The sequence below is a fragment of the Rhinatrema bivittatum genome, chromosome 2, assembly GCF_901001135.1.
Source record: "Rhinatrema bivittatum chromosome 2, aRhiBiv1.1, whole genome shotgun sequence".
NCBI classification, from domain to species: domain Eukaryota; kingdom Metazoa; phylum Chordata; class Amphibia; order Gymnophiona; family Rhinatrematidae; genus Rhinatrema; species Rhinatrema bivittatum.
This window is the reverse complement of record NC_042616.1, coordinates 261,019,496-261,046,125: the sequence shown is the minus strand read 5'-3', so window position 1 is coordinate 261,046,125 and position 26,630 is coordinate 261,019,496. Positions and strand designations below refer to the sequence as shown.

At 47.0% G+C, this 26,630-nt stretch overlaps 1 protein-coding gene across 1 annotated transcript in view; it reads right to left on the bottom strand.

Annotated features, from left to right (window-relative positions):
- TOP2B (DNA topoisomerase II beta) overlaps positions 1-26,630 on the bottom strand; it is a 777,593-nt gene that overhangs the window by 685,606 nt on the left and 65,357 nt on the right. Inside the window, 1 exon segment of the mRNA XM_029589448.1 lies at positions 1,870-2,043. Coding sequence (XP_029445308.1) covers positions 1,870-2,043 — 174 coding nt within the window.

Here is a 26,630-nt window from a genome sequence, read left to right as displayed (position 1 = left end):
CACAGTCAAAGGCCCTTATGGCATCAAGGGCAGCCACGCACCTCAATGGTATCAAGAGTGACCATGGCGCTCAATGCAGTCCTGGTCCCCAACGCGATCCTATCAACATGCACAGGCAATCGATACTGGACATGGCATCGAAGGTGCAGCAGCAATGCTGCCTGCCCAGGTTACTGCTCACCCTCTCTCACAAGGCAACTGCACTGTCATCACTAGCAAGCAGGAATGGAGGCTAGTTCCTAAGAACGTGGGGAGGATGAGCTCCCCACACACAAAACGGTGTGGTCTTTGATTCCTTCACTGTACGAGCCTCCATCGATGCCGATCGATGGGTGAAACAATATGGAAGTCCAACCCAGGTAGAACTCAAGCAAGTCCCCAGGCTCAGTGGCCTCCCGTGGAACACACATGGACTCCATTCTTTCTGTCCTGCCAGCACCAAAAGCACCAAAACGTCAGAGCAAAGAGAGGACACAGAAACTAATAGTATTTATTTACTAAGGAATAGAATAGGACTCTGCCAGGCTGCACTGTGACTAAGGCAAGCCATGCAGCTAGCAGAGAAACAAAGAGAAAAAGAAAGCTACCGTAAGGTAAAAGAAACAGAAAAACAGATGCAGCTCCAGAAAAAAAAATCACCACAAAAACTGTGAGGAGAGAGCAAAGCTGAAAACCGTGGCCACATGGCTCCATAGAAAAAAAGACTAAGGGACTGCCTAGGGGCAAGGTAATAACTACAGCTGCACATGCTCAAAAGAGCACATTTGAAAGCTCTAGAATCTTTGAGATCATAGTTCCTTGACGGGCTCCATCCGATGGTGTCACCCATGTGTGAGGACTGCCATCCTGTTTGTCCTCGGAGAAACAAATCTACCTCATGGATATTCATTGCGATATCCTAAAAACCAGACTGGGTGAAACATCCCAAGAATAAGTTTGAGAAGCCCTGTTTTAGGTGATGTGATATTGCATAGCAAACTTTCAAAAGAAATTGTGACATACCTAAATGCTTCCAGTATCTCACTAGACTAACCTTGCAGCATTTCTCAGACAAAAAAAAAAATAGAAAATGATCTTCAGGTTCCATCTATTATATTTGGCTACCACAATCAACAAAGAAGTCCAATTCATTTCTGTGGTTTCTTGTCCAATTTAACCTTCTCAGATAACTGGAATATTTTTATATGCCTGAAAAATGTCAAACTAAAGCTGGCTCAGACACCTCATCTTTACTCCAGAGCACAGCTAATTTAGAAATATAATAATTCACACATTTCACTCCCAAACAAGTTTGGCTTATTAAGAGAGAAATAGTCCAAGCTTTGTCAGATCTTTAGATTCAATTTCACAGTGTACACCAGTCCACCATATCATTCTATGCTCTGAATATTCACAAGTAACAAGTGTAGTCACCAAGACTTTACAATTCTCTACAACTCTCCTAGTAGGCAATGAAAGGAGGGTGGGGAGATACTGTTAGTGTCTGCCTATCATTTACACACACAAACACACCTACTTCATCAATGTCTTTAAAAAGTATTCATGTTGGAAAGCTTTTAATAAATTATTACTGAGTAAAGGCATACTTCATAAAGCTTATACAATTAGCTGACAACTGATTAATTAGAAGACCAGAGCACAACAGTTAAAGTTATGCAGGGCACTGCCAATTATCAACCACAGCACATTCAACATAAGCCTGAGATGTCATCCACCAGTCTTTAAAAAACATCAGTTTTCAGATTTTATATTTTTTTTTTATTGTGCTGCATGCTAATTTATTTAAAAGCCTTCCACTAGTATAAGCATACTTGCTATATTTACTATGTTGACATCCCTGAAATTTCAGATTTCAAAAAAGAAATGTACCTGCGTTAATGGTTCCACTGATCCAATGTATGTGTCAGGACGAAGGAGGATGTGCTCCAGTTGTGTCTTCTTCTGATAAACTCTCTCGACTGACATCTTCTTGGAAGCATCATGTTTATTACTCGCCCCTGTCTCTTCCTTCTTTGCAGCATTGTTCTGATTATCAAACAGTGTCTACAAAGCAAAAATGTGATCTTCATTGTTCACGTCACTAGAAAATGGTTTAGACAAGTGAGCTTCTGTGGCCACTTACATTTCCCTTGCTGACATTTTAAGTTTTTCCACTCTACTACAGCAAAGAGGCTGCATTATCATTAGTGGAGAGAGAGAAAGAAAAACTAAAGGAGACAGGGGAAGCAATAAACTGCAAAAGAGAAAAAGGTGGCATAACAACATAGTGGAAAAAATGAGCAGGAAAGAAACATAATGGGTTAGAGCAGTGGTTCTCAACCTTTTTTCTATGGGGACACACGTGACAGATAATGCTTACAGGTGTAACACACTGAACACTTGTCCATCACAGGTCTAAATGTAAACATATACTCTGCATTCACAGGAACTTGCCCCCGCCTCCCCCCCTCATCCCCAAACAATGGATGCAGAGCAGAACTAGGATATTTCAAATTCAACCCCAATATAAAAAAGATATTCTGATTCTATCTCAGTAAGAGAAACGCCAACTCCCTTTCTACCAGGCACATTGTAAAATACAAAACCTGAAAAAAAAAAAACTGCTCAGCACATGTGTAGCAAACCTTCCATACCATCGCAACACTAATTCCAAGAACTCAAACAGCGATAGCTCTTCCTATGAAAAGGCAGCAGTGCAGCACCAATGCATGTCCTATTGAGAACTATCAAACACAACAAAGATTTAAACAAATCCCTACCTACTAGTAAAATACCTCACCTCAGTCACACATACAGATCCGACCTTTAACAAATACAGAATAAAAGACCACAAATTACAAATGTGGAGACAAACTGGAATGGGATCCTCAAAAAGCCACTCTGCATGCAGTGCAAAACTGGAGAGCTAGAAACAGAAATACATTTCCTCCAACACTAAGCAAAGTACAAAGATAGAAAAATGCACATTCCCCAAAGTGACATATGTCTCTTGTACCCTGTCACTCCCCTTCCATGCCTTCATCATCCTTCACTTTTCCCAATTACTCCCTTTCAATCATCTATTCACACTCATATCCCTGCCCAGCATTTCTGACCCCCCCATATCCTCTTCCCTGTGCTCCCTCTCTCCCTTGCTTGACTCTCCCTACCCAGCTACCCCGACCTCCAGTTTCCCATCCCTTCCTGCTAGCAACCTCCACACTCCCTCTCCTTTTCACCTTCATCTTCCCAGCATCCCCAACCTCCTTTCCCCCACTCTCTACAGGGTGAAGAAATCAGCAGCAGCATCACTTCAGTACAGGAAGATAAAAGTTTGCATCCTATCAGGTCCAGAACAGCAGAATCTGGCAATGTCTCGCTCTGATCTGGGTGAAGGAGGAAGCAGCCTCCCACTGGGCCAGAAAGAAGAGAAGGAAGTGAGAGCAGCCTCCCATCAAGCCCAGTATAAGAGAAGTCAACCAACTCCCACCCGGGGCTGATAAGGAGGCAGCTATTTGCTGGCCCTGCAACACACCTCCCAGGACCTTGTGACACACTAGTATCTAAGTACAGGTGTACCAGAATACCATCCTTTCTCAGCTCTGCCACCACCACCACCACCACCATAACCTTGGAAAAAGTTATGGGTGCAGTGGCCAATCCAAAAGGTAGTGCTCAAAACTGATATTGATGCTCCAAAACCACGAAACGCAGAAATTGTTGGTGCTTTAGCCAGATGGGAATATGAAGGTACGCCTCAAACAAATCCAGAGACATAAGAAATTCCTCTGACTGTACTGCCATCATCAAGCAGCGCAAAGTTTCCATGCGAAAATAAGTCACCCGCAAATAATGGTTGACCCCCTTGAGATCCCGGATGGGGCAAAAGGAGCCCTCCTTCTCTGGCACAACAAAATAAAAATGGAATATTGGCCAGTATTTTCTTGAGACTTAGGCACTAGAAACACAACCTGCAAGGTGAGGAGTCTTGACAACGAGCACTCTACTGCCTGTCTTCTTCGGAGAGTTGCAAGGAGACACCATGAATATCCCGACGCTGCAAAGCTCCAGCTCATAGCCATCTCTTATCACCTCCAGAACCCACTGGTCTGACGTGATCTCAACCCACCGCCAATAAAAAAGAGAGGCAAACCCCTATTTCCTGATCCCGTGGGGTGGGTCGGCAAACCTTCATTGGGAGGATCGGGGAGGGGGGGGGGCTCCACTACCCGAGCCTGTGCCCCTTCTGGGCTGCCTGAGACGAAAGGACAGACCTACCCAAAGATAGAGCCCTCTGAAAAGTCACTCCCCTCTGGAGGGTCAAAAACGTATGAACCCCTAGTGTAATCTCTCATGCTGGACGAGCATGGTGTCTGTTTCTTATCCTCTGGTAACAGAGAAACCTGGGACTCATCCCAGGTTTCTCTGTTACCACTTATTTGCCATTTTCTCCAGCTCGCTCCCAAATAAGAGCGAGCCTTTACAGGGCAACTTCGTAAGGTTAGATATTATCAACCAACCAATTTCTCAGCCATAGCTGACATCTGGCAGCTATTACCAAAGCGACCCCTCTGGCCAAAGTGCGGACCAAATCGCAGCCCGCAACTGCCAAAAAGGCGGCTGCTGGTTCCATCATGGCCCTTCATACCAGCAACTTCCTGAGAGAGCTGTAAATAAGAGCAAGCCACCAGGGAACAAGAAGAAGCTATAAGCTATCTGCAAATTCATTGCCATTGCTTCAAAAGCCTGTTTAAGGATAGTCTCAATTCTCCTATCCTGTGCATCCTTCAAGGCCGCTCCCCAATCTACAGGGATTGGGTAACTGCATACACAAGCGCATACACAAGCGCATCCACCTTCGGAAAGTGCAATTGCTCTCTTGCAGCTGGATCCAGGGGGGTACATTCCTTCCAAGGCTCATCCCCCTTTACAATTAGCTTCCGGAGCACCCCATTCAAGATCAATCAACTCTTGAATGGCCTCCATAATAGGATCTTTATTTGGCTCAGACATGGATTCAACCCCCGGTACTCCCAGCATCTTCAATGTCTGGGAAATCAGAGCTAGTAACATCTCTATGAAAGAAACATAACAGTTCAATACAGCTCCAATCCCAGAGGAATTTCCCCATCCTCCAAGGGAATAAGGATCGGCTTCATCATCCGTGCCATCTGGGTCCCTATCAGGGAGATCCGTAGCAGATCTAGGCATCCTCTGTTTACCCACAGCACCAGGTGTAGGGGAATCCGCAGCCTGCGAACCTGACCTATTAAGATTGGCCAGGGCAGAGGACTGCGCCTGAAGAAAAGATTGCAGTCTTCGAAAAAAAAAATTCTACCCAAGAAAAGGCACAGGGAACGCCAGGCTGGGATCCCGAATATGACAAGCAACACAAAGGGCAAGGCGCCTAGGCTTCTTTGCTATGGGGGCCATCAGTCTGCCAATATGCCCCAACAGGCATCTGACAAGAGTACAGCCAGCTGTGTTTGCGTTGCAAAAACTAGGCACCCAAAATTTGGGCATCCAAAAGTTATGCACTCAACACCGGGCTTTGATAAGTGCACAAACTAAACTCCCACTAGGACGCTTCAGATACTGCGCGAAATAAGTGTTTGTGTGTGTGAGCGCGCTTAAACTGTATGTCCTAGTAAGCGCTCCTATGTGCCTATCAAGGCGCAAAACCAGGTGCTTAACCGGACACACAGCTGGGCGCACAGGCACAAACAGACGCAACTACAGAAGGCAGTCTTATGTGCAGGAAAATGCGCAAAAACACCACCGTGACCTACCACGTGGCGAACAAAACAAGCCCGTGAGTGGGGCCTAGCCAAAAAAGGCTGCTCAACCCGCCAAGCTGCCCATGTTAAGCTCTCCCGGAGATGGGAACAAACGTCAGATCGGTGCACTGAGCACGGAGACTGGAAAGAGGAATCCCTACCAACTCCTCTTCTCTTTTTTTTTTTTTTTTCAGAATATTCTTTACCTGAACTCAGCCTGTTCCAGCTGAGTACAAGGTCGGTCTCCAGCTGCGGGGGGAGAGAGCAAAGACCTTCACCGCCACACTCAGCTTCCTACACCCTCTTGCCTTTCGGCTTTTTTTTTTTTTTTTTTTTTTTATAGCTAAATCCACACTGGTTGAAAACCAGCTACCAGACCAAGGCACTCCTCTGAGGAAGGGATTCAAGGATTTCACCTCAGAAATTCTCGACTGAGGGAAGGACCAAAAGGTACCACCACAGGAGCGCGGGGCAAATTAATTTTTCTTCTTTTCTCCTTTAAATTATTTTTTTAAGCAATCCCCAGTAGGGAGATGCATGTCCACCATCTGCTGGAGATGGAGAATACTGGTGGGCTGATGATACTACAGGGGAAGGACAGCTTTGCTCTGTCTTCATCTGCTGGTGGAGATGCATAACTTACTGGTTCTGGATCCACCTGTCCATATGCTAAGAAATTGTTGAAGATGTAATTTTAACATTTGACAATCATTGAGTTTATTGTGATAGATTCATTGTGATAGACTTAATAAACTCCTGAATCAAAAAGATCCATTATCTAAGTCAAATGGGAAGAGTTATTATCTGAAACATTAGAATCAATCATAAACTTGTATAAATTACAGCATAAGTAATTTGCCTCACACACCAGCTTATTTATGGATATTGTCCTGACAAGTAAACATTACATATAGCAGCCATAGTATTTTCAAGTTGCATTTATTGTGTAATTGCCAAAGGTCAAAGTTTAAAATATCTTCAATAGCACTAAAAGTATTAAACTCTTGACGTCTTCTTCCTCAACACCCTTCCCCCACCAAAAAACATAAAAATTAAAAAAATGTCCAACAGAAGGGAATAATTCAGGGCCAGTATGATGGCTTCAATGGAAACACTGTGCGCTGTCATGTGAAAGGTATGTGCAAGATTCTAACATTGTCTTGCTCTTTGGATTGCCCTGTCTAGGAATGCCGCCAGGATGGAAGTCATTCTGCTGGAAACACAGCTATTTCACTACTTAACATGTTTCAGCACCTCAATTAAGGAATATAGGATCAGGAGTTACACACGAGATACATTTCTTCAAAAGAACTGCAGAAGATGGGGGAAAAGTAGAAAGGATGTTCAGACAGGTAGTGTGATGCCTCAGTTTCCTCACATATTTATCGTATCAGCGTTTCCCAACTGGTGTGCCGTGGCATACTAGTGCGCCCTAACTGTAGTTCTGATATGCCACGATAATCTTCAGTTTCTCTTTCCCCTACAACAGCTACCCTGCAGGACATCCTCCCACCAAGCAGAGGGAGTCAGAGCAGCACTTTTCTGATGCTGCTTCTATTCTCCCCTCTGCTGGCTCTCCTCTGCAGTTGAAACAGCAAGACTCACAAGTCTTGCTGGTCCCATGCACTTCCTATTACAGAGGGAATCAGGCATAGAAGAAAGAATCAGCACCAGGTAAGTGCTGCTAAAAGAGTCAATTGAATATGCTAGGAAGCTGGGGGAGAGGGAAGGGAAGGAAAGAAAAAGTACTTATGCATGGAAGGGAGAGGGTAGGAGAGAGGTTGATGGAGATGGTGATGATTCCAGCATGGTGGAAGGAGAGAAAAGGAAAGAAAAGGTGATGATACCGGGGGGGGGGGGGGGATAGGGGGTAAGGGACTGAAGGAGAAGGTAATGATACCAGAGGTGGAGGGGAGGGAAAGGAAAGAGAAGGTCATGAGGACAAGGGTGGTGGAGTGAAGGGAGAAGAAAGAGGGGACAAGCTGGTGATTTGAGTGAGTGGGAGATGGAGGGAGAAGGAAGAAAAAAAAACATGATATGAGGGGACTGGTGAGGGAGAAAAAAAAAAGAGAATGATGCCAGGGAGAGGGGGATAGGGAAGGTGCTGTGTACCATGATGAAGTGAGTCCAATGCTGGTGTGCCATAACACAAAAGAGGTTGGGAACTACTGTATTATATACATATCTACAATATATACACATTCATATCTAGAGTGGGGGTGGACTGGTGAGGGGAAGAAGAATGCATGTGGGGAACTGAGTAACGCACACACACACACACTCTTCCTGCATCCCTACCCTATTGCAAAGCACAGGTATGGGACAGAAGGAGTAGAAGTAATTTTCCTTAATACTGCATAAACTGAATGTGCTTAATGTACATAGACTATATGGCCCCATCTCCCAGCCTGACACCAGCACTCTGTCGCTCTTTCCCCAGTACAAACCCAGCACTTTGCCTCCATTTCCGGAGGCCAATGCCAGCACTCTGTCCCTTCCTGCTCTCCTATTTCTCCAGTTCTGGCCTCATCCTGCCTGTCCCACTGCCTCCTTCCAATCCTGAGGCTCTTTGCACATCTGCACAGTTTCAATTTCCACAGTATTAATGTTCTAAAGCAGGGAGCATCCCCTTGTGGTCAGAGTTTGAACAGCACAGACAGAGAACCATCAAATAGAAGTCAAGAATGCAACATCAGCACATAAAAAACGTGCAACCAAACCAGGCGCATGTTTTTTAAGTGCACACCCATCCACCTGTCCTGGCACTCAATACAATAGGCAAATGAGCTGCAGCGTGAAAAAGGACACACAATGGGTAATTTGTGCATCCCTAGCACTGTGCATCGGGCACTCAGGAGAAGTGGTTGCGCATATAGAATAGCCTGGCCAGAGATCCCTCCCCATCACTGGTAGAGCTGTTCCAGATTGGTCCTTTCAACTGTCACATGTCAGTGAAAGGACCAATCCCCTTTCAGGACAGCCTTCTGAAAGGGGATTGGTCTTTTCACTGACATGTGACAGTAAATGGACCAATCACCAGGAAGTGAACGAGTGAATATCACATGCCTGACCCTTAATATTAATGTATTCACTCCTTCATTCACTGCTGGCAGGGGCGATTGGGCCAGACCTTGGGGATGTTTTCTGTGGTTCCTCCCCGCCCCATATGAGGAACCACAGAAAACAGGATTTTTTTTTTTTTTGTTAAGCCCTTGGGCAAGACATATCTCTGCTTTCTGTGGTTGCCCCTATTTAGTATCGCTAGGATACTAATAGAAGAAATCACAGAAAGGATTTTTTGGGGTTTTTTCATCAGCTCTTGAGCACCACATGCTTTAGCGCCTGCTCCCGGGCAGGTGTTAAATTTGCAGCGTTAAAATGGGCGCCATGGCCATGCAGCAATTTTTTTTACATTGGAGGGTAATAGCTAATAGCCTCCTCAACATGAATTTACATGTGATGAGTGCTATTAGCTACACGCTGGTTTGGACACATGTTTTGGATACACTAATCCCCTTACTGCATGAGGAGTTTTGGACAGGCATCTAAAACGTGCGACCAAGCGAATGTAAAGCCATGCGCTCGGCCGAGCGCACTATATTGCATCGGCCTAAGAGAGAAGATAGATAACTCTAACATGCTATTTGGACAATCACAGTTAGAGATTATATAAACAGCAGTAACAGTCATGGAGAAGATGAAAGAGTTTGGCACCTTGGGGATTAGGACACCATCAGGGAGTCTGACCACAATCATCATCATAGGGAAGGGAGAGCATGTAAGTAGAAGTGTCACTGGCATAGGAAAGGGATGGAGAAAAGCAGGCAAGTCAGTATCTTGAGCAATCCAGGAAGCATTGCTTCTTTAAAGTAAATTCGGTGAATTACACCATTACAAACAATGGCAAAGATTACTTTCCTGTATTGAAATTCATACACAGCAGTTACGTGATAATGATGCATGTATGGGATTTTTGGGGGTATCTGGAATTTTGAAGTATACCTTTAGTATTTTCAAGCTAAAATACAGTCTTAAAACACAAGATGGTAAGTGGCCAGAAATAGTCTGAAAAAAAAATATTGCGGTCCCGGGCCGTGCCCCGGTCCCTCCACCTACCTCGGGGGCGGCCCGGGCCGTTTCAGAGCTTCCCCGGGCCTGCAGGCCCCTCAGCACGTCTCTCCCTCCTTGGGAGAGACGTCGACGACTCGGCACAGCTGGCCCCGCCCCCTGACACACGCGCGCACGGGGAGGAGCCTTTCTTAAAGGGGCCAGCGCGGGAAAATCAGCTGCACAGCTGAGGATGACGTCAGACGCCTTCAGTCATAAATATCTTGCTTCTAGGATCCCCCAGTGCCTTGCAACAAGGTTCCTGGACTTGTCCAGTGTTTGCTGTGTTCCTGGTTGTCTTCGTCCCGCTTCTGCCTGCTTCCCTTGCTGTGGATTCTTCTGGACTTGACCCCTGGACTGGCTTTGGATCGCTCTCTGGCTCTGACCCCTGGACTGGCTTTGGATCGCTCTCTGGCTCCGACCCTGGACTGGCTGCGTACCGCTCTCTGGATATCGACCCCTGGACTGGCTGCGGACCGCTCTCTGGATATCGACCCCTGGATTGGCTGCGGACCGCTCTCTGGATATCGACCCCTGGACTGGCTGCGGACCGCTCTCTGGATATCGACCCCTGGACTGGCTGCGGACTGCTCTCTGGATATCGACCTCTGGACTAGCTGCGGACCATCCTTGGTCTCTGACTCCTGGACTGACTTCTGGATTTCCTATGACCTGCTGGAGGCGCCAGCCGTCCGGAACCACGACCTGCAGGAGGCGCCTGCATCCGGACCATCCGCATCATCAGGAAGTCGCCTAAGTCCCAGCGGCCGTGTCCCTACGGGCTCTTCCTGGGGGGACTTCGGCTTCCAGGGTGAATCTCCTAAAGTCCCAGCGGCTGGACTCCTAAGGGCTCCTCCCGGGGGAGTGCCGGTCTCCAGGGCGAAGAGTCTTCTTCCTCTACAGCCCAAACACCGTCCATTCGTCCAGTGAGGGTCTAGTCCTTGGTCACAAAGGACTTCACCATAAACCAGAGCGTCAGCCAGCATCGAGCTTCCGAACCGCCTTCTGCTGTTCCAACCAGCCAAAGGGTCCACAAACATAACAAAAAAAGTACAACAGCCCAACAGGTCAACTAAAAGTAAACATTTAAAGCCTTTCAGTGAACAGATTCCTCTATTCAATGGTCACAGCTAATTATTTTACCCTGTTTATTGCATCAAAAAGGTTTGAATTCTAGTCCAAAACCACAAAGGTAATACCACATATATTTCTGTCATTTATCTAATAAATGATTACATTAAAAAACTATTTATAAAAACTTAAGTCAGTAAGTATTAACATACAAACGCCATCTATTTCCCAGACTGCATCGCTTTGAAAAATATAATGGCAAACATATGGCTAATCTCTCCCTTGGACAGAAATAGTTTAATATAACATCTGTTTGAAGGTCATATGTAGATGCTCATGAAATATAATGACCAATTCACAAATAATTAGTTTAAAACATGATCAGTGAGATATTTCAGAAATACAGGCTAATAGAATTTCTTTCCAAAGACTATATACTATAAAAATAAAATCTGTAAAATATTTCAGAAAAATGATTAGTAAATATTGACTGCTCAAAAAGATTGTTTATTCTATTAACTGGTATTTTATCTGCAAATATTACATTTCTAGTATTAAACCTTTTAAGCAGACGACATACAATCCTACATCCCATTCGACAAATCATTTGAAAAAACTACCTCAACACTGTCAACATGCATGAAAGGCAATACAACAGAGACTAACTCAGCTGAAATTAACACTAAACACAAAAAAATACTGAAATTGTGTGGTTGAGGAGAAATTCTTCAATAATCAAACCGCTAATCCTAGACCTAGGAAACTAACATTACTCCTTCTGACCAGGTATAAGACCTAGGAATACAGATTGATGAAAATTTGTCAATGAAAAAGCATATAAGCAAACTAATTAAAACAGGATACTCTAAGCTTCTATTACATCGACTGAAACCTTTACTAACAATACAGGACTTCTGCACTGTTCTACAATCTCTAATATTTTCCAACATAGATTACTGCAACTCCGTATTACTACCGGTAGGCCTACCCTCTGGACTCATAAAACCTTTACAACTACCACAAAATGCCTCAGCCAGACTGCTACAAGGAACAAGGAAATTCGACATCACCCCCTCACTGATAGCACTGCACTGGCTTCCTGTACAATACAGAATCCACTATAAAGTATTGACTCATTTTTAATATCAACAACATTAACCCATGCCTATTAGGAGTGACTCTTCAACCATACACACCGCAGAGAGCCCTAAGATAGCAAGACAAAGGATTGCTAAAAATGCCAACACCACAGAGCACATGCTTAACGGAAATAAGAGACCGCATGTTTTCCATAGCAGGCCCTAAGTTATGGAACTCTCTCCCAGAGCCACTACGTCTGATAACAGAAAAAGTTTCAAACGAGAACTGAAAACATGGCTCTTTAGAAAAGCCTATAATTTAACATAAAGGCCAATAAACTGATGTCACTACCAGATCTTTAAAAATATTAGTAAACTGAGTAAAAAGAATTGAACAATATAAAAATGTAAAAGACGGCATTATGAGTATGGTACACAGGATAATGAAATGAAATAGCACCTTAATGTATTCCTGATATTGTTTTGACCTAGAATTAGTATTTAGAATTGTAAGAAACTGGAAAATGCACTAAACTAGATAATGCATGAATATGACATAAGAACATAAGAAAATGCCATACTGGGTCAGACCAAGGGTCCATCAAGCCCAGCATCCTGTTTCCAACAGTGGCCAATCCAGGCCATAAGAACCTGGCAAGTACCCAAAAACTAAGTCTATTCCATGTAACCATTGCTAATGGCAGTGGCTATTCTCTAAGTGAACTTAATAGCAGGTAATGGACTTCTCCTCCAAGAACTTATCCAATCCTTTTTTAAACACAGCTATACTAACTGCACGAACCACATTCTCTGGCAACAAATTCCAGAGTTTAATTGTGCGTTGAGTAAAAAAGAACTTTCTCCGATTAGTTTTAAATGTGCCCCATGCTAACTTCATGGAGTGTCCCCTAGTCCTTCTACTATCCGAAAGAGTAAATAACCGATTCACATCTACCCGTTCTAGACCTCTCATGATTTTAAACACCTCTATCATATCCCCCCTCAGTCGTCTCTTCTCCAAGCTGAAAAGTCCTAACCTCTTTAGTCTTTCCTCATAGGGGAGTTGTTCCATTCCCCCATGTATTAGTTGTTTGTATTAACCGTTGTGATCTTATCTTGGAACCACAGTAAATAAAACCCCTAAATAAATAAACAAATAAATAAATAAATAAATAAATAAAATGTGCTTGAAGGTGAACATCAGTAACATGAATTGAGAGTGGTATTGGATAAATAACCAATGAAAGGAGTTCAGACTGGGGGGAGGTAGAGAAGCAAGAGAATACTTACCAGGGTAGGTATGAAGCAGAAATCAGGAGATGTTTAAGAGTGTGTGTTGAAGAGATAGGGAGCCTAAACAAGAAACTGTTACAGTAATCAAGGCATGCAAAAGAATGTGTAAATTAAAAGAGAACTGTTGAACAACGAAAATATAGACTTTGCAGATATTAGAGAGGTACAGATTCTACATAAGTGAAGATGTAAAGAGAGGGAGGCATCCAATATAATCATATGATTTGACTGCTCAGCAGAGATGCTTACCTGTAACAGGTGTTCTCCCAGGACAGCAGGATGTTAGTCCTCACAGATGGGTGACCATCAGATGTAGCCCTGTCACGGAACAATTTTGTTGACTGGCACACTGAGCATGCCACTAACCCCGTGGCCACACGGGGTCCCCTTTAGTCTCGTTTTATAGCAAAAAAGCACAAGCAAAAAATAAAATAAGAAAACGTAAGCGAACCCAATTCCGCGGGGTGGCAGGCGGGTTTCATGAGAACTAACATCCTGCTGTCCTGGGAGAACACCTGTTACAGGTAAACAACTCTGCTTTCTCCCAGGATAAGCAGGATGGTAGTCCTCACAGATGAGTGAATAGCAAGTTGCAGCCTTGTCCCCGGAACACCCCGGGCCAACAAGCACCCAATAACGTGCAACAGGCACAACAACAGGTGTGCTGTTGGCAACAACGGGGCAGCCTGAATATCATATTGGGCCCTACGTAGGAAGAGTTGAGTTGTCACACTGGAAACAGATTACAGAGGACAAACTGGCCAAAGTCGCTATCCTGTCAACCGTCCTTATCCAGACAGTAATAGGCTGCGAAAGTGTGAAGGGAACTCCACATTGTGGCCTTGCAGATTTAGAAGATAGGGAGTGCCTGGAAGTGAGCCACTGACGCTGCCATGGCCCTCACTGAGTGCGCTTTCACTCGGCCCTCAAGCGGAAGGCCTGCTTGCTGGTAGCAGAAAGCAATACAGTCCACCAACCAATTGGAGAGGGTGTGCTTGCCCACCGCAACTCCCAGTCGAAGGAGACACAGAGTTGGGTGGACAGCCTGTGGACTGTGGTGCGGTCTAGATAAAAGGCGAGAGCATGTTTGCAGTCCAAGGTATGCAGAGCCCACTCACCTGGGTGTGAGTGTGGCCTCGGGAAAAAGGTGGGCAACACAATGGACTTATTTAGGGGGAAGTCAGTCACTATCTTAGGCAGGAACTTAGGGTGAGTGAGCAGTACCACCCTGTGTGGAAGAACCTCAGGTAAGGCGGACAGGTCATTAGGGCTTGCAGTTCACTGACTCTGCGAGCAGAAGTAACCGCCACGAGGAAGAGAACCTTCCAAGCGAGGTGCTTGAACTCGCAGGAGCTCAAACGGAGGGCGCATGAGCACGCCAGCACTATGTTGAGGTCCCAGGCCACAACAGGAGGACATAATGGAGGCTTCAGTTGAAGTAAGCCTCTTATGAAGCGCCCTACTAAGGGCTGCACCAAGACTGGGGTGTCGCCCACCCCTCGATGGTAGGCACTAATGGCACTCAGATGTACCTGGATAGAGATTGTCTGTAGACCAGACTCCAAAAGGCACCAGAGGAATTCCAAAAGTTTTGGCGTGAGGCAAGAGAAGGGGTCAAGGCCTTCCTTCGTGCACCAAGAGGAGAACCTTTTGACTTCGCCTCATACGATTTCTGCGTGGAAGGCTTTTGCGAAGCTTCTAGGAACCATGAGACATTATCAGAAAGGTGGAGGAATGGAAGTATTAGGCTTTCAACAACCAGACTGTTAGAGACAGCGATCGGAGGTTCGGGTGGCGCAGCCTGCCCTGATCCTGTGTGATGAGGTCCGGCGAGATGCCCAGGCGAAGGGGCTCCTGGACAGAGAAGTCGCGGAGAATGGGAAACCAGATCTGACACGGCCAATGCGGGGCTATGAGGATCATGGAGCTTCAGTCCTGCTGTAGCTTCACGAGAGTCTTGCCTATTAGCGAAATCGAAGGGTACCATATAGGAGGCCTGCACTCCAGGAGTGGGTGAAGGCATCTAAGGCCGGTCTCCCTCTGTCCCCATGTAGGAAGCAGAATCAGTCCACCTTGTGGTTATGCGAGGACGCAAAGAGATCTATGTCCGCTGACCCCACCGGCGGAAGATCCTGGCCACTACACAGGGGTTCAGGGACCACAGGTGGGGCTGGAATGTCTGATTTAGGCGGTCCGCCACTACATTCTCGGTGCCTGCCAGGTAGATGGCTCGCAGGAGCATGGAATGTGATAGGGCCCAGGCCCAAATCTGTGCTGCCTCTTGGCAGAGCAGATAGGAGCCTGTGCTCCCCTGTCTGTTCACGTACCACATGGCTATCTGGTTGTCCGTCTGGATCAAGACAACCTTATTGGACAGGCAGTCCTGGAATGCATAGAGGGCATACTGCATCGCCCAGAGTTCCAGGAAGTTGATCTGGCAGGCCGTCTCGGCTCTCGATCATACCCCTTATATGTTTGTAGGCCGCTGACATGGGCTCCCCAGCCTAGGTTGGAGACATCCTTGGTCAAGGTCACCTGAACAGCCGGGGTCTGAAAGGGAAGTCCCTTGCTCAAGTTGGATTCCTGTGCCCATCAGGCAAAGGAGAGCTGGAGCGGGTTGGTTATCTGGACGAGTGCCGAGAGTTTGAATGGCTTGGTGCCACTGAGATCGCAGGGTCCACTGCGTGGTCCTCATGGCTAGGCGGGCCATTGGGGTGACATGCACCGACAGTGCCATGTGACCCAGCAACTTCAGGAGCAGGAGGATCTGGCCAGCCCGACAAGGTGGCTATGTGTTCGTTGGGGAGGATTGCCTTGGCCACCATGGTGTCCAGGTCTGCTCCTATGAAGGTCAGTCGCTGGGACGGAGTCAGCTGGGATTTCGGGTACTTGACAAGAAACCCCAGAGACCGGAGGAGGCTTAACATCATGTTGAGGGACTGAAGGGCCCCCTCTTTTGAACTCTTGATGAGCCAATCATCCAGATATGGGAACACCCCTACTCAGAAATGAACCTTCCACTCAAGTATTCAAAAAACTCAAAACCTGGCTTTTCAGAAAAGCCTTCCCACCGGATACTTAGCCTCCCCCCAGGCTCATCCCTACCTCGAACTTGACACACTACCCGCTGTCACCTACCCGATGAAACCCATCTTTAAGCCCACTCCGCAGCCATCCGTCGTTCCCACCCCCTCCTCCCTCCCCTTCCCCCCCCCCCCCTTAGCCGCATCCTAAAAGCCCCCCTCAAGGACTCCATCTCACCAAGACTCTATTTAGATTGTAATCTAAAAACTTATATTCCCAAGTTGAAACGTTATAATATAAATGTGTTTCTTGTTCTATTATACTAGTTACTATGTTACAATGTAAAATAAGCAGTTCTTGCCTTATGTGTTCAGTTTTATGTAAACTGATGTGATATCTCGATCGAATGTTGATTATATAAAAGCAAATAAATTAAATAAATAACACAAGTAGCCCGTTCCGGTGCAAGTGTGCTCCCACCACTGCTAGGCACTTCGGAAGAACGGGGCGCCCAAAGGGAAGAACCCTGTACTGGAAGTGTTGGTGGCAAACTACAAAGCGCAGATATTTGCAATGAGGAGGAAAAATCACAATGTGCATGTAAGCGTCCTGTAGATCTAGAGAGCAGAGCCATTCCCCTTGATGCAGAAGCAGAAGTAGGGTGCCCAAGAACACCATTCTGAATCGTTCTCTGCAAAGGAACCTGGTTAAGGCTCAAAGATAGAGGATGGGACAGAGGCCGCCTGTCCTTCTTGGGATGAGAATATACCGGGAATAGAACCCCCGCCCCGCTGAGCATGAGGAACTGGTTCCACGGCTCTGGACTGTAGCAGGGCCGAGAGTTCTAACTCGAGGGTCGCTGCGTGTTCCACAAGGCTCCACGCCGGGGAGGGTGGGGAGTCTGGAGGAACAGTGAGGAGATTCAGGTGGTAACCGTGAGCTACGATGAACAATACCCATCGGTCGGTGGTTATTGGGAACCAATGGTTGACAAAGTGGCGGAGACAAACTCCCACAGGTGGGTCGGATGGTGTGGGCAGAAGGGACTGGTTTCTGCTCTCTGGATGCCAGTCAAAACCCAGCTGCAGGACCAGGCTGGGGAGCTGGCTGAGCTCTAAGCGCTCCTTGCTGGCGAGGGTGCCCTCTTTGGGAGGACAGAGCTACAAAAGCACAGGAGGCCAGAGAATAATATCTCCGCTGCTTGTAAAATTGCTTCCTGGTATCCATATGTGGACCTCTATGAGTCGCCGAGGAGGCATCAGAGGTGGTAGGGGATAGCTGACACAGGGTTTCATGGTGGTCCTTGAGTTGGGCCACTGCATCACGGATTTTGTCCCCAAACAGGTTTTCTCCTGTACAGGGGAGGTCAGCCAATTTTTTCTATACCTCTGGATGAAGGTCTGAGGCCTTTAGCCAGGCTCAGCGTCTGGCACTAATGCCTGCCACTGAGACCCTTGACGCTGTTTCAAAAATGTCATAGGCCACACTCACTTCATGTTTTCCAGCCTCCCATCCTTTCTGGAGGATGGATCCCAGGCCCTCCTGAAACTGCTGTGGCAGGGTCTCCAAGAACGCTTGAACTTGTTTCCAGAGGTTCCTGTTATACTGGTTCATGTATAACTGGTATGCAGCTATGCGAGCTATCAGCATAGAACCCTGGAAAACCCTTCGACCTAGGGCGCCTAAGGCTCTTTAGTCTTTTCCTGGAGGGGCGGAGGAGTGAGGGCAGGTCCTCTTGGCCTTTTTCTGGGCTGATTCCACTACCACCGACTGGTGTGGCAACTGGCTCTTCTGAAAACCCAGGGTCTGTTGCACTAGGTATTTATTTATTTGTTTGTAGAGTTTTATATACCGTTATTCGGTAGAGCTATCTTAACGGTTTACAAAATATGCAATTATCATACAAAAATATGCAATTATCAAAGTAGTTGGGCACAGTAAAACTTTGTAAACAATATACATTTTTTCTTAGTAGATGTATAACAGTAGAGTAGGTGGCATCCGTCTTCCTATTGACCAGAGGCACAGTACCTGGATGTTCCCACAGACAATAAAGGAGGTCCAGAAGAACCTCGTGTACCGCGACCACCACCTCCTTAGGAGCATCCACAAACCATAGGACCTCCTCTGTTGAAAGTTGGAAGGGAATCTTTTCCACCATGTCCCTGACGAAACTAGCAAAGAAGAGATCCTCCGCAGGTAAGCACCATCTCTCTTCTGTGGGGGAAGGCTCTGAAAAGTTCCTTGGAGGCCTCCGAAGAATGTTCAGAGGAGGCGTCATAAAGGGCCTCTTCCTCACCGGTGAAGCACCTGGGTCGAGGAGAGAGGCTAAAACCCAGGGTATGAGGTGGGGGCACTGATGGACGGTGAGGTCCAGGTGCCGGCATCGATGGCACCCGGACCTCTGAGGGATGCCGGGCCACCAGGAGGCTCGATGGCCCAGGGACGGGCTCCAGCATTGGCGGTTCCGAACGCGGAGATGGGCGAGGAGCCGCATCTTCCTCCTCAGAGGAGCCCAGAATCGGGATCGAGACTGGAGGCGTTGCCGGTGGTTGGCTGGGCGCAGAGGGGTGCCAACATGGAGGGCGCCGGTTCCGATGCCGGTATGGGGGCCGGCGTCATTGGTGGTTGAAGGCCCTAAAGGGCATTGAGCACTGCCTGCTGGACCATGCGGTCCAGCTCCTCGCGAAACAAGGGTGCGGACAAAACCAACCCTGGACTAGGAGGCAGGCTGGGTGTCACCGGAGCGTCCATGGGGGTCCACAGCGGCTTAGTGCCCAGCACCGAAATCAGTGGGGAATGCCCTGGGCTCCCAGGTCCAGAGGAGGATGGAGCCTCCTCTCCCTGGGGCCTCTTTGGAGAGGGCTCGGCAGAGGCCGATGCTGCTACGGTGTTTGTGCTGGCACTGGATGGTGATAACCGGTGCCGATGCTTCCCGCGGTGCTCGGCCCGGTCCTTCTCCGGCGCAGAGAACGACGATGCTGAAGTCTTCGAATGCGATGCCAGTGAGGGGCGGTCTCCCGCTCTTCTTGGCAGGGCTTCGATGGAGAAGGTCCCAAGTCAGAGTGATCCCCACGACTTGATGCACCCGGCACCGGAGTCGCTGGAGCAGATTGCTTGAAACCAAACAAGTGCTCCACCTTCTCCACGCGGGCGTGCTGGCCTTTGGGGGTAATCTGAGCACAGCTTGGACATTGGACGTCATGGGAAGGCCCAAGACATAGGAAGCAGACATCGTGTAGGTCCGTTATGGACACTAGTCCGCGGACACTCCGAGCACTTCCGAAAAACTGTCGCCATGAAAAAAGACGTAGCGTGCGGTCAGTGACCGTCAGCCTCCGGGAGGTAAACAGCTTGGAACCGACTGCAAAAACGCGAAAAGGACTTACCGGACTTCTCAGAAGTCTGTGCATGATATGGGACCCCGAAGCAGGTAAAAATTGGAAGAAAACTTCGAAGTATTCCGTGTGAGGAAAATATTCTCAGAGCTCTAGTAACTGCGAGGCAATCGCTGAGCAGAAAAAAAAAAAAAAAAGACCGACGGGGGACCCCGTGTGGCACAGGTTAGTGGCATGCTGGGCATGGTCAGTGTGCCAGTCAAAGTTCTAGAAACTTTGACAAAATTGTTCCATGACAGGACTCCATCTGATGTCACCCATCTGTGAGGACTACCATCCTGCTTGTCTTGGGAGAATTGTGTTTTACTATTGCTTTATTTTTTTTATTTATTTTGAGTTTGTTTTTATGCTTATTATGAATGTATTTTGTAACCCATCCTAAACCTTGGAAGGACAGGTAATAAATAATCCAGAAAACTCTGGCTAAATCAGGAAAAGAAAATGTGTTTGTGGGAGAAGGGAAGGAACTCAAGAGGTGGACAAGAGAGACAATTTAGTCAGAGGAAAAAGCAATTCAGTTTTAGAGGCATTCATTATATATAATTGTGCTCTTAAGTTTACATACCCCTGCCAGAATTTATAAGATATGTAGTATTGATCAGCCAGGAAGCTGCACATGGGGTGCCTTTGGACTTTCCCCAACATGACAATGATCTGAAACATACAGTCAAGTCAACCCTTCAGTGGTTACAGCAGAGGAAAATGAAGGTTCTAGAGTGGCCATCACAAGTCTCCTGACCTCAACATCACTGAGCCACTTTGGGGAGAACTCAAACATACAGATCAAGCTAGACAACCAAAGACTTTACAGCATCTGAAGGCTTTTTGCCAAAAGGAATGGGCAGATTTACCACATGAGAAAATAAAGGGCCTCATTCACAACTATCACAAAAGACTGAAAGCCATCATTGATGCATAAAGGGGGTAATACAAAATATTAAGAACTAAGGGTACGCAAACTTTTGAACAGGACCATTTTATCATTTCCCTTATTGCTATGGTTTAATGATTATGCTGTTTTAATTTGAAACATTAAAAATAATAGACATGTTTTGTGTGATCAAAAAAGTTCTATACATCTTACATTCTACCAGGGGTATGTAAACTTATGAGCACAACTATATCATTAACCTGTCCGAGACACTATAGCAGTGAGACAAAAGATTGGCAGACAGAGAAGAAAGAATAGCTCTATCATCCATAAGAGCAGTAGAAGCAAATAATAGCATTGAGTCCATGAGTAGACAGAAAAGATCAGTTGAGCTAAAATAGAAACCTGAGGAACATAAGGAAGAAAGCAGCAGCACAGTTATGCTATGACGTCTCAGAGATGTAGGAATTGGCAACTTACAGAGTCATTTATCAAATTGCGATGGACCGTTATCACGTGCATTATCACACGTGATAATGCCCTAACGCACGAGATAACCACCGCGTCACGATTTGAACATTTAAAATTAGGGAAAGAGGAGGAGTTTGGGCAGGGTTTAGGGAAATTAGGGGCCTGTAGCGCTGCAGGCGATAATGTATCCCACATTATTGCCCGCAGTAGTGCCGGAAATAGCTATAGCTATTTCACTGGCGCTACGGGGGCGATAGTGTGCAGCGTGGCCATAACTGCAGCAGGCAAAAATGCACTGCTGCAATGCGGCTGTCTGCTCACTATCATCCCCCCCAGTTTGTCACGGCTCATCATTACGCTATATTTATAGTGGCATGATGATTCCAGGCCTTAGTTTTGCAATGGTTTTCTTCTTTCAATAAAAAGGATATAACTATAAAGTTGCATTATTGGGGGCATTATCTGCCCCTTTGGATTTAAAACTAGTGTGCCACAAGGTTGGGCCCTGTCAGCTGTGCTATTTAACATCTATATTGCCCCGATCGGTCTTATATTTGCAGAACTTGATGTAGAATACAGAATTTGCGCCAATGATATTCAATTTTTCATTCCTATTAAACGGTCAGCTCAGGATAAAATGCTGAAGGTAGCCCATGGTCTCAAACGTCTTTGCCAATGGCTAAACAATAATAATTTGGTCTTAAATCTGTCAAAATGGAAATTCTGTACCCAGCTAGATACCCTTCGAACGATATTCCTAAGACCCTGGATGTGGAAGGAAAAATAATTATTTCCGAAGAAATAAGCAATCTAGGTATAATTATGGACACGAGATTATCTTTTCGTCCACAAATTTAAAAAGTAGTCCGAAACTCATACTTCAAGTTACAAAATGTTAAGGAGAATATGACCTTTTCTCAATGACTTAGACTTGAAAACAGTCATTCATCCCCTTGTGATGTCAGTGGATTACTGTAACTCGCTCTACTTAGGCCTACCTCAAAACACCTTGGAGCCCTGCAATATATTCAGAATTCTGCTATAAAGATTATTGAGCGAATTTCAACTTTCCATCACATCACACCTTATCTTGTCAAACATCATTGGTTATCCATTTCTTCAAGAATAAAATTTAAGATACTAATACTAGTGCTTAAAGGAATCAAAGGCATTGCCCCACATAACGTATATGCAGCCTTAAAACTATATTGTCCAGTGCAAACCTTGCATTCAGCTTCTCAAATGCTTTTAGATATTCCTTCATTCAAGCAAGTTCTCCTAGATGAATCAAGAGAACGCCTGTTTTACATTCAGGAACCAACCCTCTAGAACACACTTCCACTAAAAATAAAGACTGAAGCAGCATTAACAACCTTTAGAAAAATGGTGAAGGCATTCCTATTTGAGCAGACTTTCAGTACATATATTTAACAGATAGGCCATAGTAGGTCTCAATTCTCTTAGTAATAACAAAGAGCCAGTTGGAAAATGGCTCCTATGAAGAACAGCTGGGGAGACGGGCAGAGGTGGGATTTCAGGTAGTTGATAAATCCCAGAGACTGCAGCGCCCACATGGTTAGGGCCAAAACATCTAGCGCTCCTGCTCGGGAATCGCTTTTGACCAGCCAGTCTAGGTAAGGGATGACGTGCACCGCCTGCCATCTTAGGTGCGCTGCCACCACTGCCAGGCATTTGGTGAAGATGCAAGGGGCTGAGGTCAAACCAAATGGCAGCACTCTGTATTAGTAGTGAGCCTTCCCCACCACAAAGTGCAGATACTTCCTGTCTCTGAAAAAGATGGCGATGTGGGCGTAGGCATCCCTGAAATCGAGGGAGCAGAGCCATTCCCCCTTCTTGAGTAGAGGTATCAGGGTACCTAGAGAAACCATTTTGAACTTTTCCCTTCTGAGGAATTTGTTCAACATCCTGAGATCGAGAATGGGGAGCAAACCCCCAATTCTCTTGGTATCAGGAAATACCTCAAATAGAACTCTTGACCGTGCTGGTGCCGAAAGACTGGTTCTACTGCTCCCACCTGTAGGAGGACGGAGAGCTCTGCGAGCCCCATGATGGACATGGGGGAGAGTCCTCTGGGATTTCTCTGAAGTTTAGTCTATACCCCTGATAAACAATAGTGAGGACACATCGGTCCGAGGTGATGGTGGGCCAACAATGAGCAAAGCAGAGAAGTCTGCCCCCCACTGGGGGATCGGGTGGCAGGGGTACGACGTGCTGACTCATGCTCCCTCGCCTCCAGTCAAAACCCCATCGCTGAAGCCTCGAGGGGCTGACTGGGGTCTAGGATTCCTCTGTTGGTGGGAGCGTCCCCTGGAAGCAGTGCGGGGTGTGCAAGACCGAGAGAGGCAGGGGGTAATATTTCCACTGCCTATAGAAAGAGCTCCTAGAACTGGGTCGGGAAGCTTTCATGCAGAGGACGATGGGTCCGACGCATTGACGGGATAGCTGTTGAAGGGTTTCATGGTGATCCTTCAACAGGACTACTGCATCCCTGACCTTGTCCCCAAAAAGATTCTCTCCTGTACAGGGGAGGTCAGCCAATTTCTCCTGAACCTCTGGCCTTAGGTCCGAGGCATGGAGCCAGGCCATCCTACAGGCAACGATGACCTCAGCGGCCACCCTAGCAGCGGTCTCAAAGACATCATCGGTGGCTCACCTCATGTTTTCCAGCTTCAAAACTTTGCTGTGTGATAGCGGACAAAGACGCCTGCTGCTGCCTCGGGTGACGTTCCGCAATTTCTTGGACTTGCTTCCATAGGTTCCGATTGTACTAAGTCATGTACAATTGGTAGGAAGCTATCCGGGCGATCAGCATGGTGCCCTGAAAAACCTTCCTGCCCAAGGCTTCGATCTCCCTATGATCTCGCCCAGGCAGGGCCAAGGCATGGGTGCGGGAGCATTTGGCCCGTTTGAGAGCGGACTCCACAACCACAGACTGGTGGGGAAGGTGGTGTCTCTCGAAGCCCAAGGCCTGTTGCACCAAATAGGTGACATCCGCCTTCCTATTTACGGGGGGCAATGGATATCAGGTGTTTCCACATCCGAAGGTGGAGCTCTTTAAAGATGTAGTGGATGGGAACAGCTACTGTGTCCTTTGGGGCATCGACAAGTTGGAGGACCTCTAACATCTTGTGCCGCACATCCTCCTCCGTGAGAAGCTGGAAGGGGATGGTCTCGGCCATGGTCCGTACAAAGCCTGCAAAGGAGAGACTCTCCAGGGAAGACAGACGCCTTTCCTCTGGTGGCAAAGGGTCCAAGAGAGGATCGTCGGAAATTTCGGAGGAAGACTCCAAAGAGTAGTCTCCCCAGGGATCATAAGGCCCTTCTTCCTTGCTGAGGTCCCTGTGGGGCCCTACATGGGTGAGGTCTGTCAAATCCCCAGATCTGGGCATTGAGGGAACCAAAGGCATCGAGGGCACTGACAACCCTGGTGGAACCAGGGACACAGAGGGTCTCAGGAGGCCAGACGGCCCGGGCAAGGGCTCGGGGAATGAAGGCCTCAGGATCCCTGCGCACTGGACGGCGCCAGCAATCGGTGCACATCTTCCTCCTCGGAGGACCCAATGATGGGAATTGCGCTTGAGGGGGGCATCAGTGGTCGCTGGGGAACAGGCACCATTGCATTGGCAGTGCTCCAAGCAGGACATCCAGATGCTCGAGCAGGGATGCCAGAATGGATGGCGCAGGCTCCAGCACCGGTATGGGGGCAGATTCAATGTTCCCTAGGGCTCGGCGTACCACACACTGCATCCTGTGGTCCAGTTCCTCCTGGAAGTGCAGTGAGGACAGGACTGATTGAGGGGGACGAGGCGCCACCAGCACAGTGCCCGGCACCGATATCGGTGGGGAATGCCTGGGACTCCCGGGTCTGTCAGAAGGTGGGGACTCCTCACCATGGGGTTGCTTTGGTGGCGGCATAGTCGCCGCCAATGCTGTACCAGGACCGGTGCCATGCATTGATGGCAACCGGTGTCTGTGTTTCTGGGATCTCCCACGGTGCTCGGCCCAGTCTTTCCCAGGCACCGAGAAAGCTGAGAATCCCAATGTCCTTGAGAGTGAAGAGACCATGGAAGAGCAGTCACCTTCTCCATGGTTCTTAGACGATGCCGCTGGGGGTGTGGAGAAGGAAAGCGAATCAAGCGGTTCCCCTCGTCCCCAGGGCATCGATTATTTCAATGCGGGCATGGATGGAGCAGACTTCTTGGAGCCTTTTCTCAATTTTGTCAAGTCGCACATAACGGCTCTTGGGGGTCATCTGATCTCACAATTGACACCCTCTGACTGTCGTGCAATGCCCCTAGGCAGAGGATGCAAACCTTGTGCGGGTCCATAATAGACATGGTCCGCGGGCGCTGGGGGCACCGGCAAAAATCGGATGCCAGCATGAAGAAAAATAACCAGCGTGCGGTCAATGGCCGGCGGCCACCGGGGAGCTGCGCACGGGGAATAGACTGCAGAGGAAGTATAAAATTTAAACCTACCGCACCGAGAAGGGGAGACCATCCAGAGGAGGGGGGACAGCGTTTAGATGGGGAATAACCGGGGAAAAAAGAAAAATACTTTTAAGAGCCTGAGCTCCAAAACCACGATGCAACTGCACTCCGGAAAAGAAGAGACTGAAGGGGGACCATGCATGGACACACAGATAGTGGCATGCTGGGCGTGCTCAGTGTGCCAGTCAAAGCTTCTAGAAACTTTGACAAAAAAGTTTTCCATGCTAGGATCCATCTGATGACTCCACCCATCTGTGAGGACTACCATCCTGCTTGTCCTAGACGAAGAGTGTGTTGCAAAGAGGTTAGAATGGTTAAGAGTGTTAAAGGCAACAAAATATGTCCAAAAGAATGAGGACTGAGGAGCAGCCAGAGTTTTTACAGCTATAAGAAAAAGACAAAGCAAATGGAGCTGGGCAATTTCTATAGAATAAGGCCTGTCAAAAGACAGAATGTGCCGGTGGTGGTCATGAACAACAACTTGTGCAATTGGTGAAGGAAAGCATGCTCTAATCCCTTGGAAAGCACCAGGAATAGGAAGATGGGAAAATAAGAGACAGTATAATGGATGAAACTTTTATGGATGGGCTATAACTCAGCAGAGTTGAAAGGCGGAGGAAAAATAGAGTAGAATGTGAGATTAAGTAATGCAAAGGTGTAAGAAAATGGGAGGATCCTAAGCACTGCAGAAAGAATGAAGTGATTAGTTCTTTGCGACCACTGAGACAGTCTTTCCTGTGGCCACTGTAACTATTAAAATGGGCTGTGGATTTATTAAAAAAAAAAAAAAAACCTCACATAGAAGTCAAGATCAGGTTCTAAGCAGTTAAAATAACAAAGATGCCAATAAACAAAGGTTTGAAACTATTTAAAAATCAAATTTTCTTGTATTTCTTGCTTCAACTAGAACACTTACAATACATAACCATGTTGTGCTGCATGAAGGGCAGCTGACATTTTAACTACCAGTCAGGTACCTAAGGAACAGATCCTTATTTGAAGAATTTAGCCTCACGCCAGTATTCACTGCTCATTTATATTGCCAATGT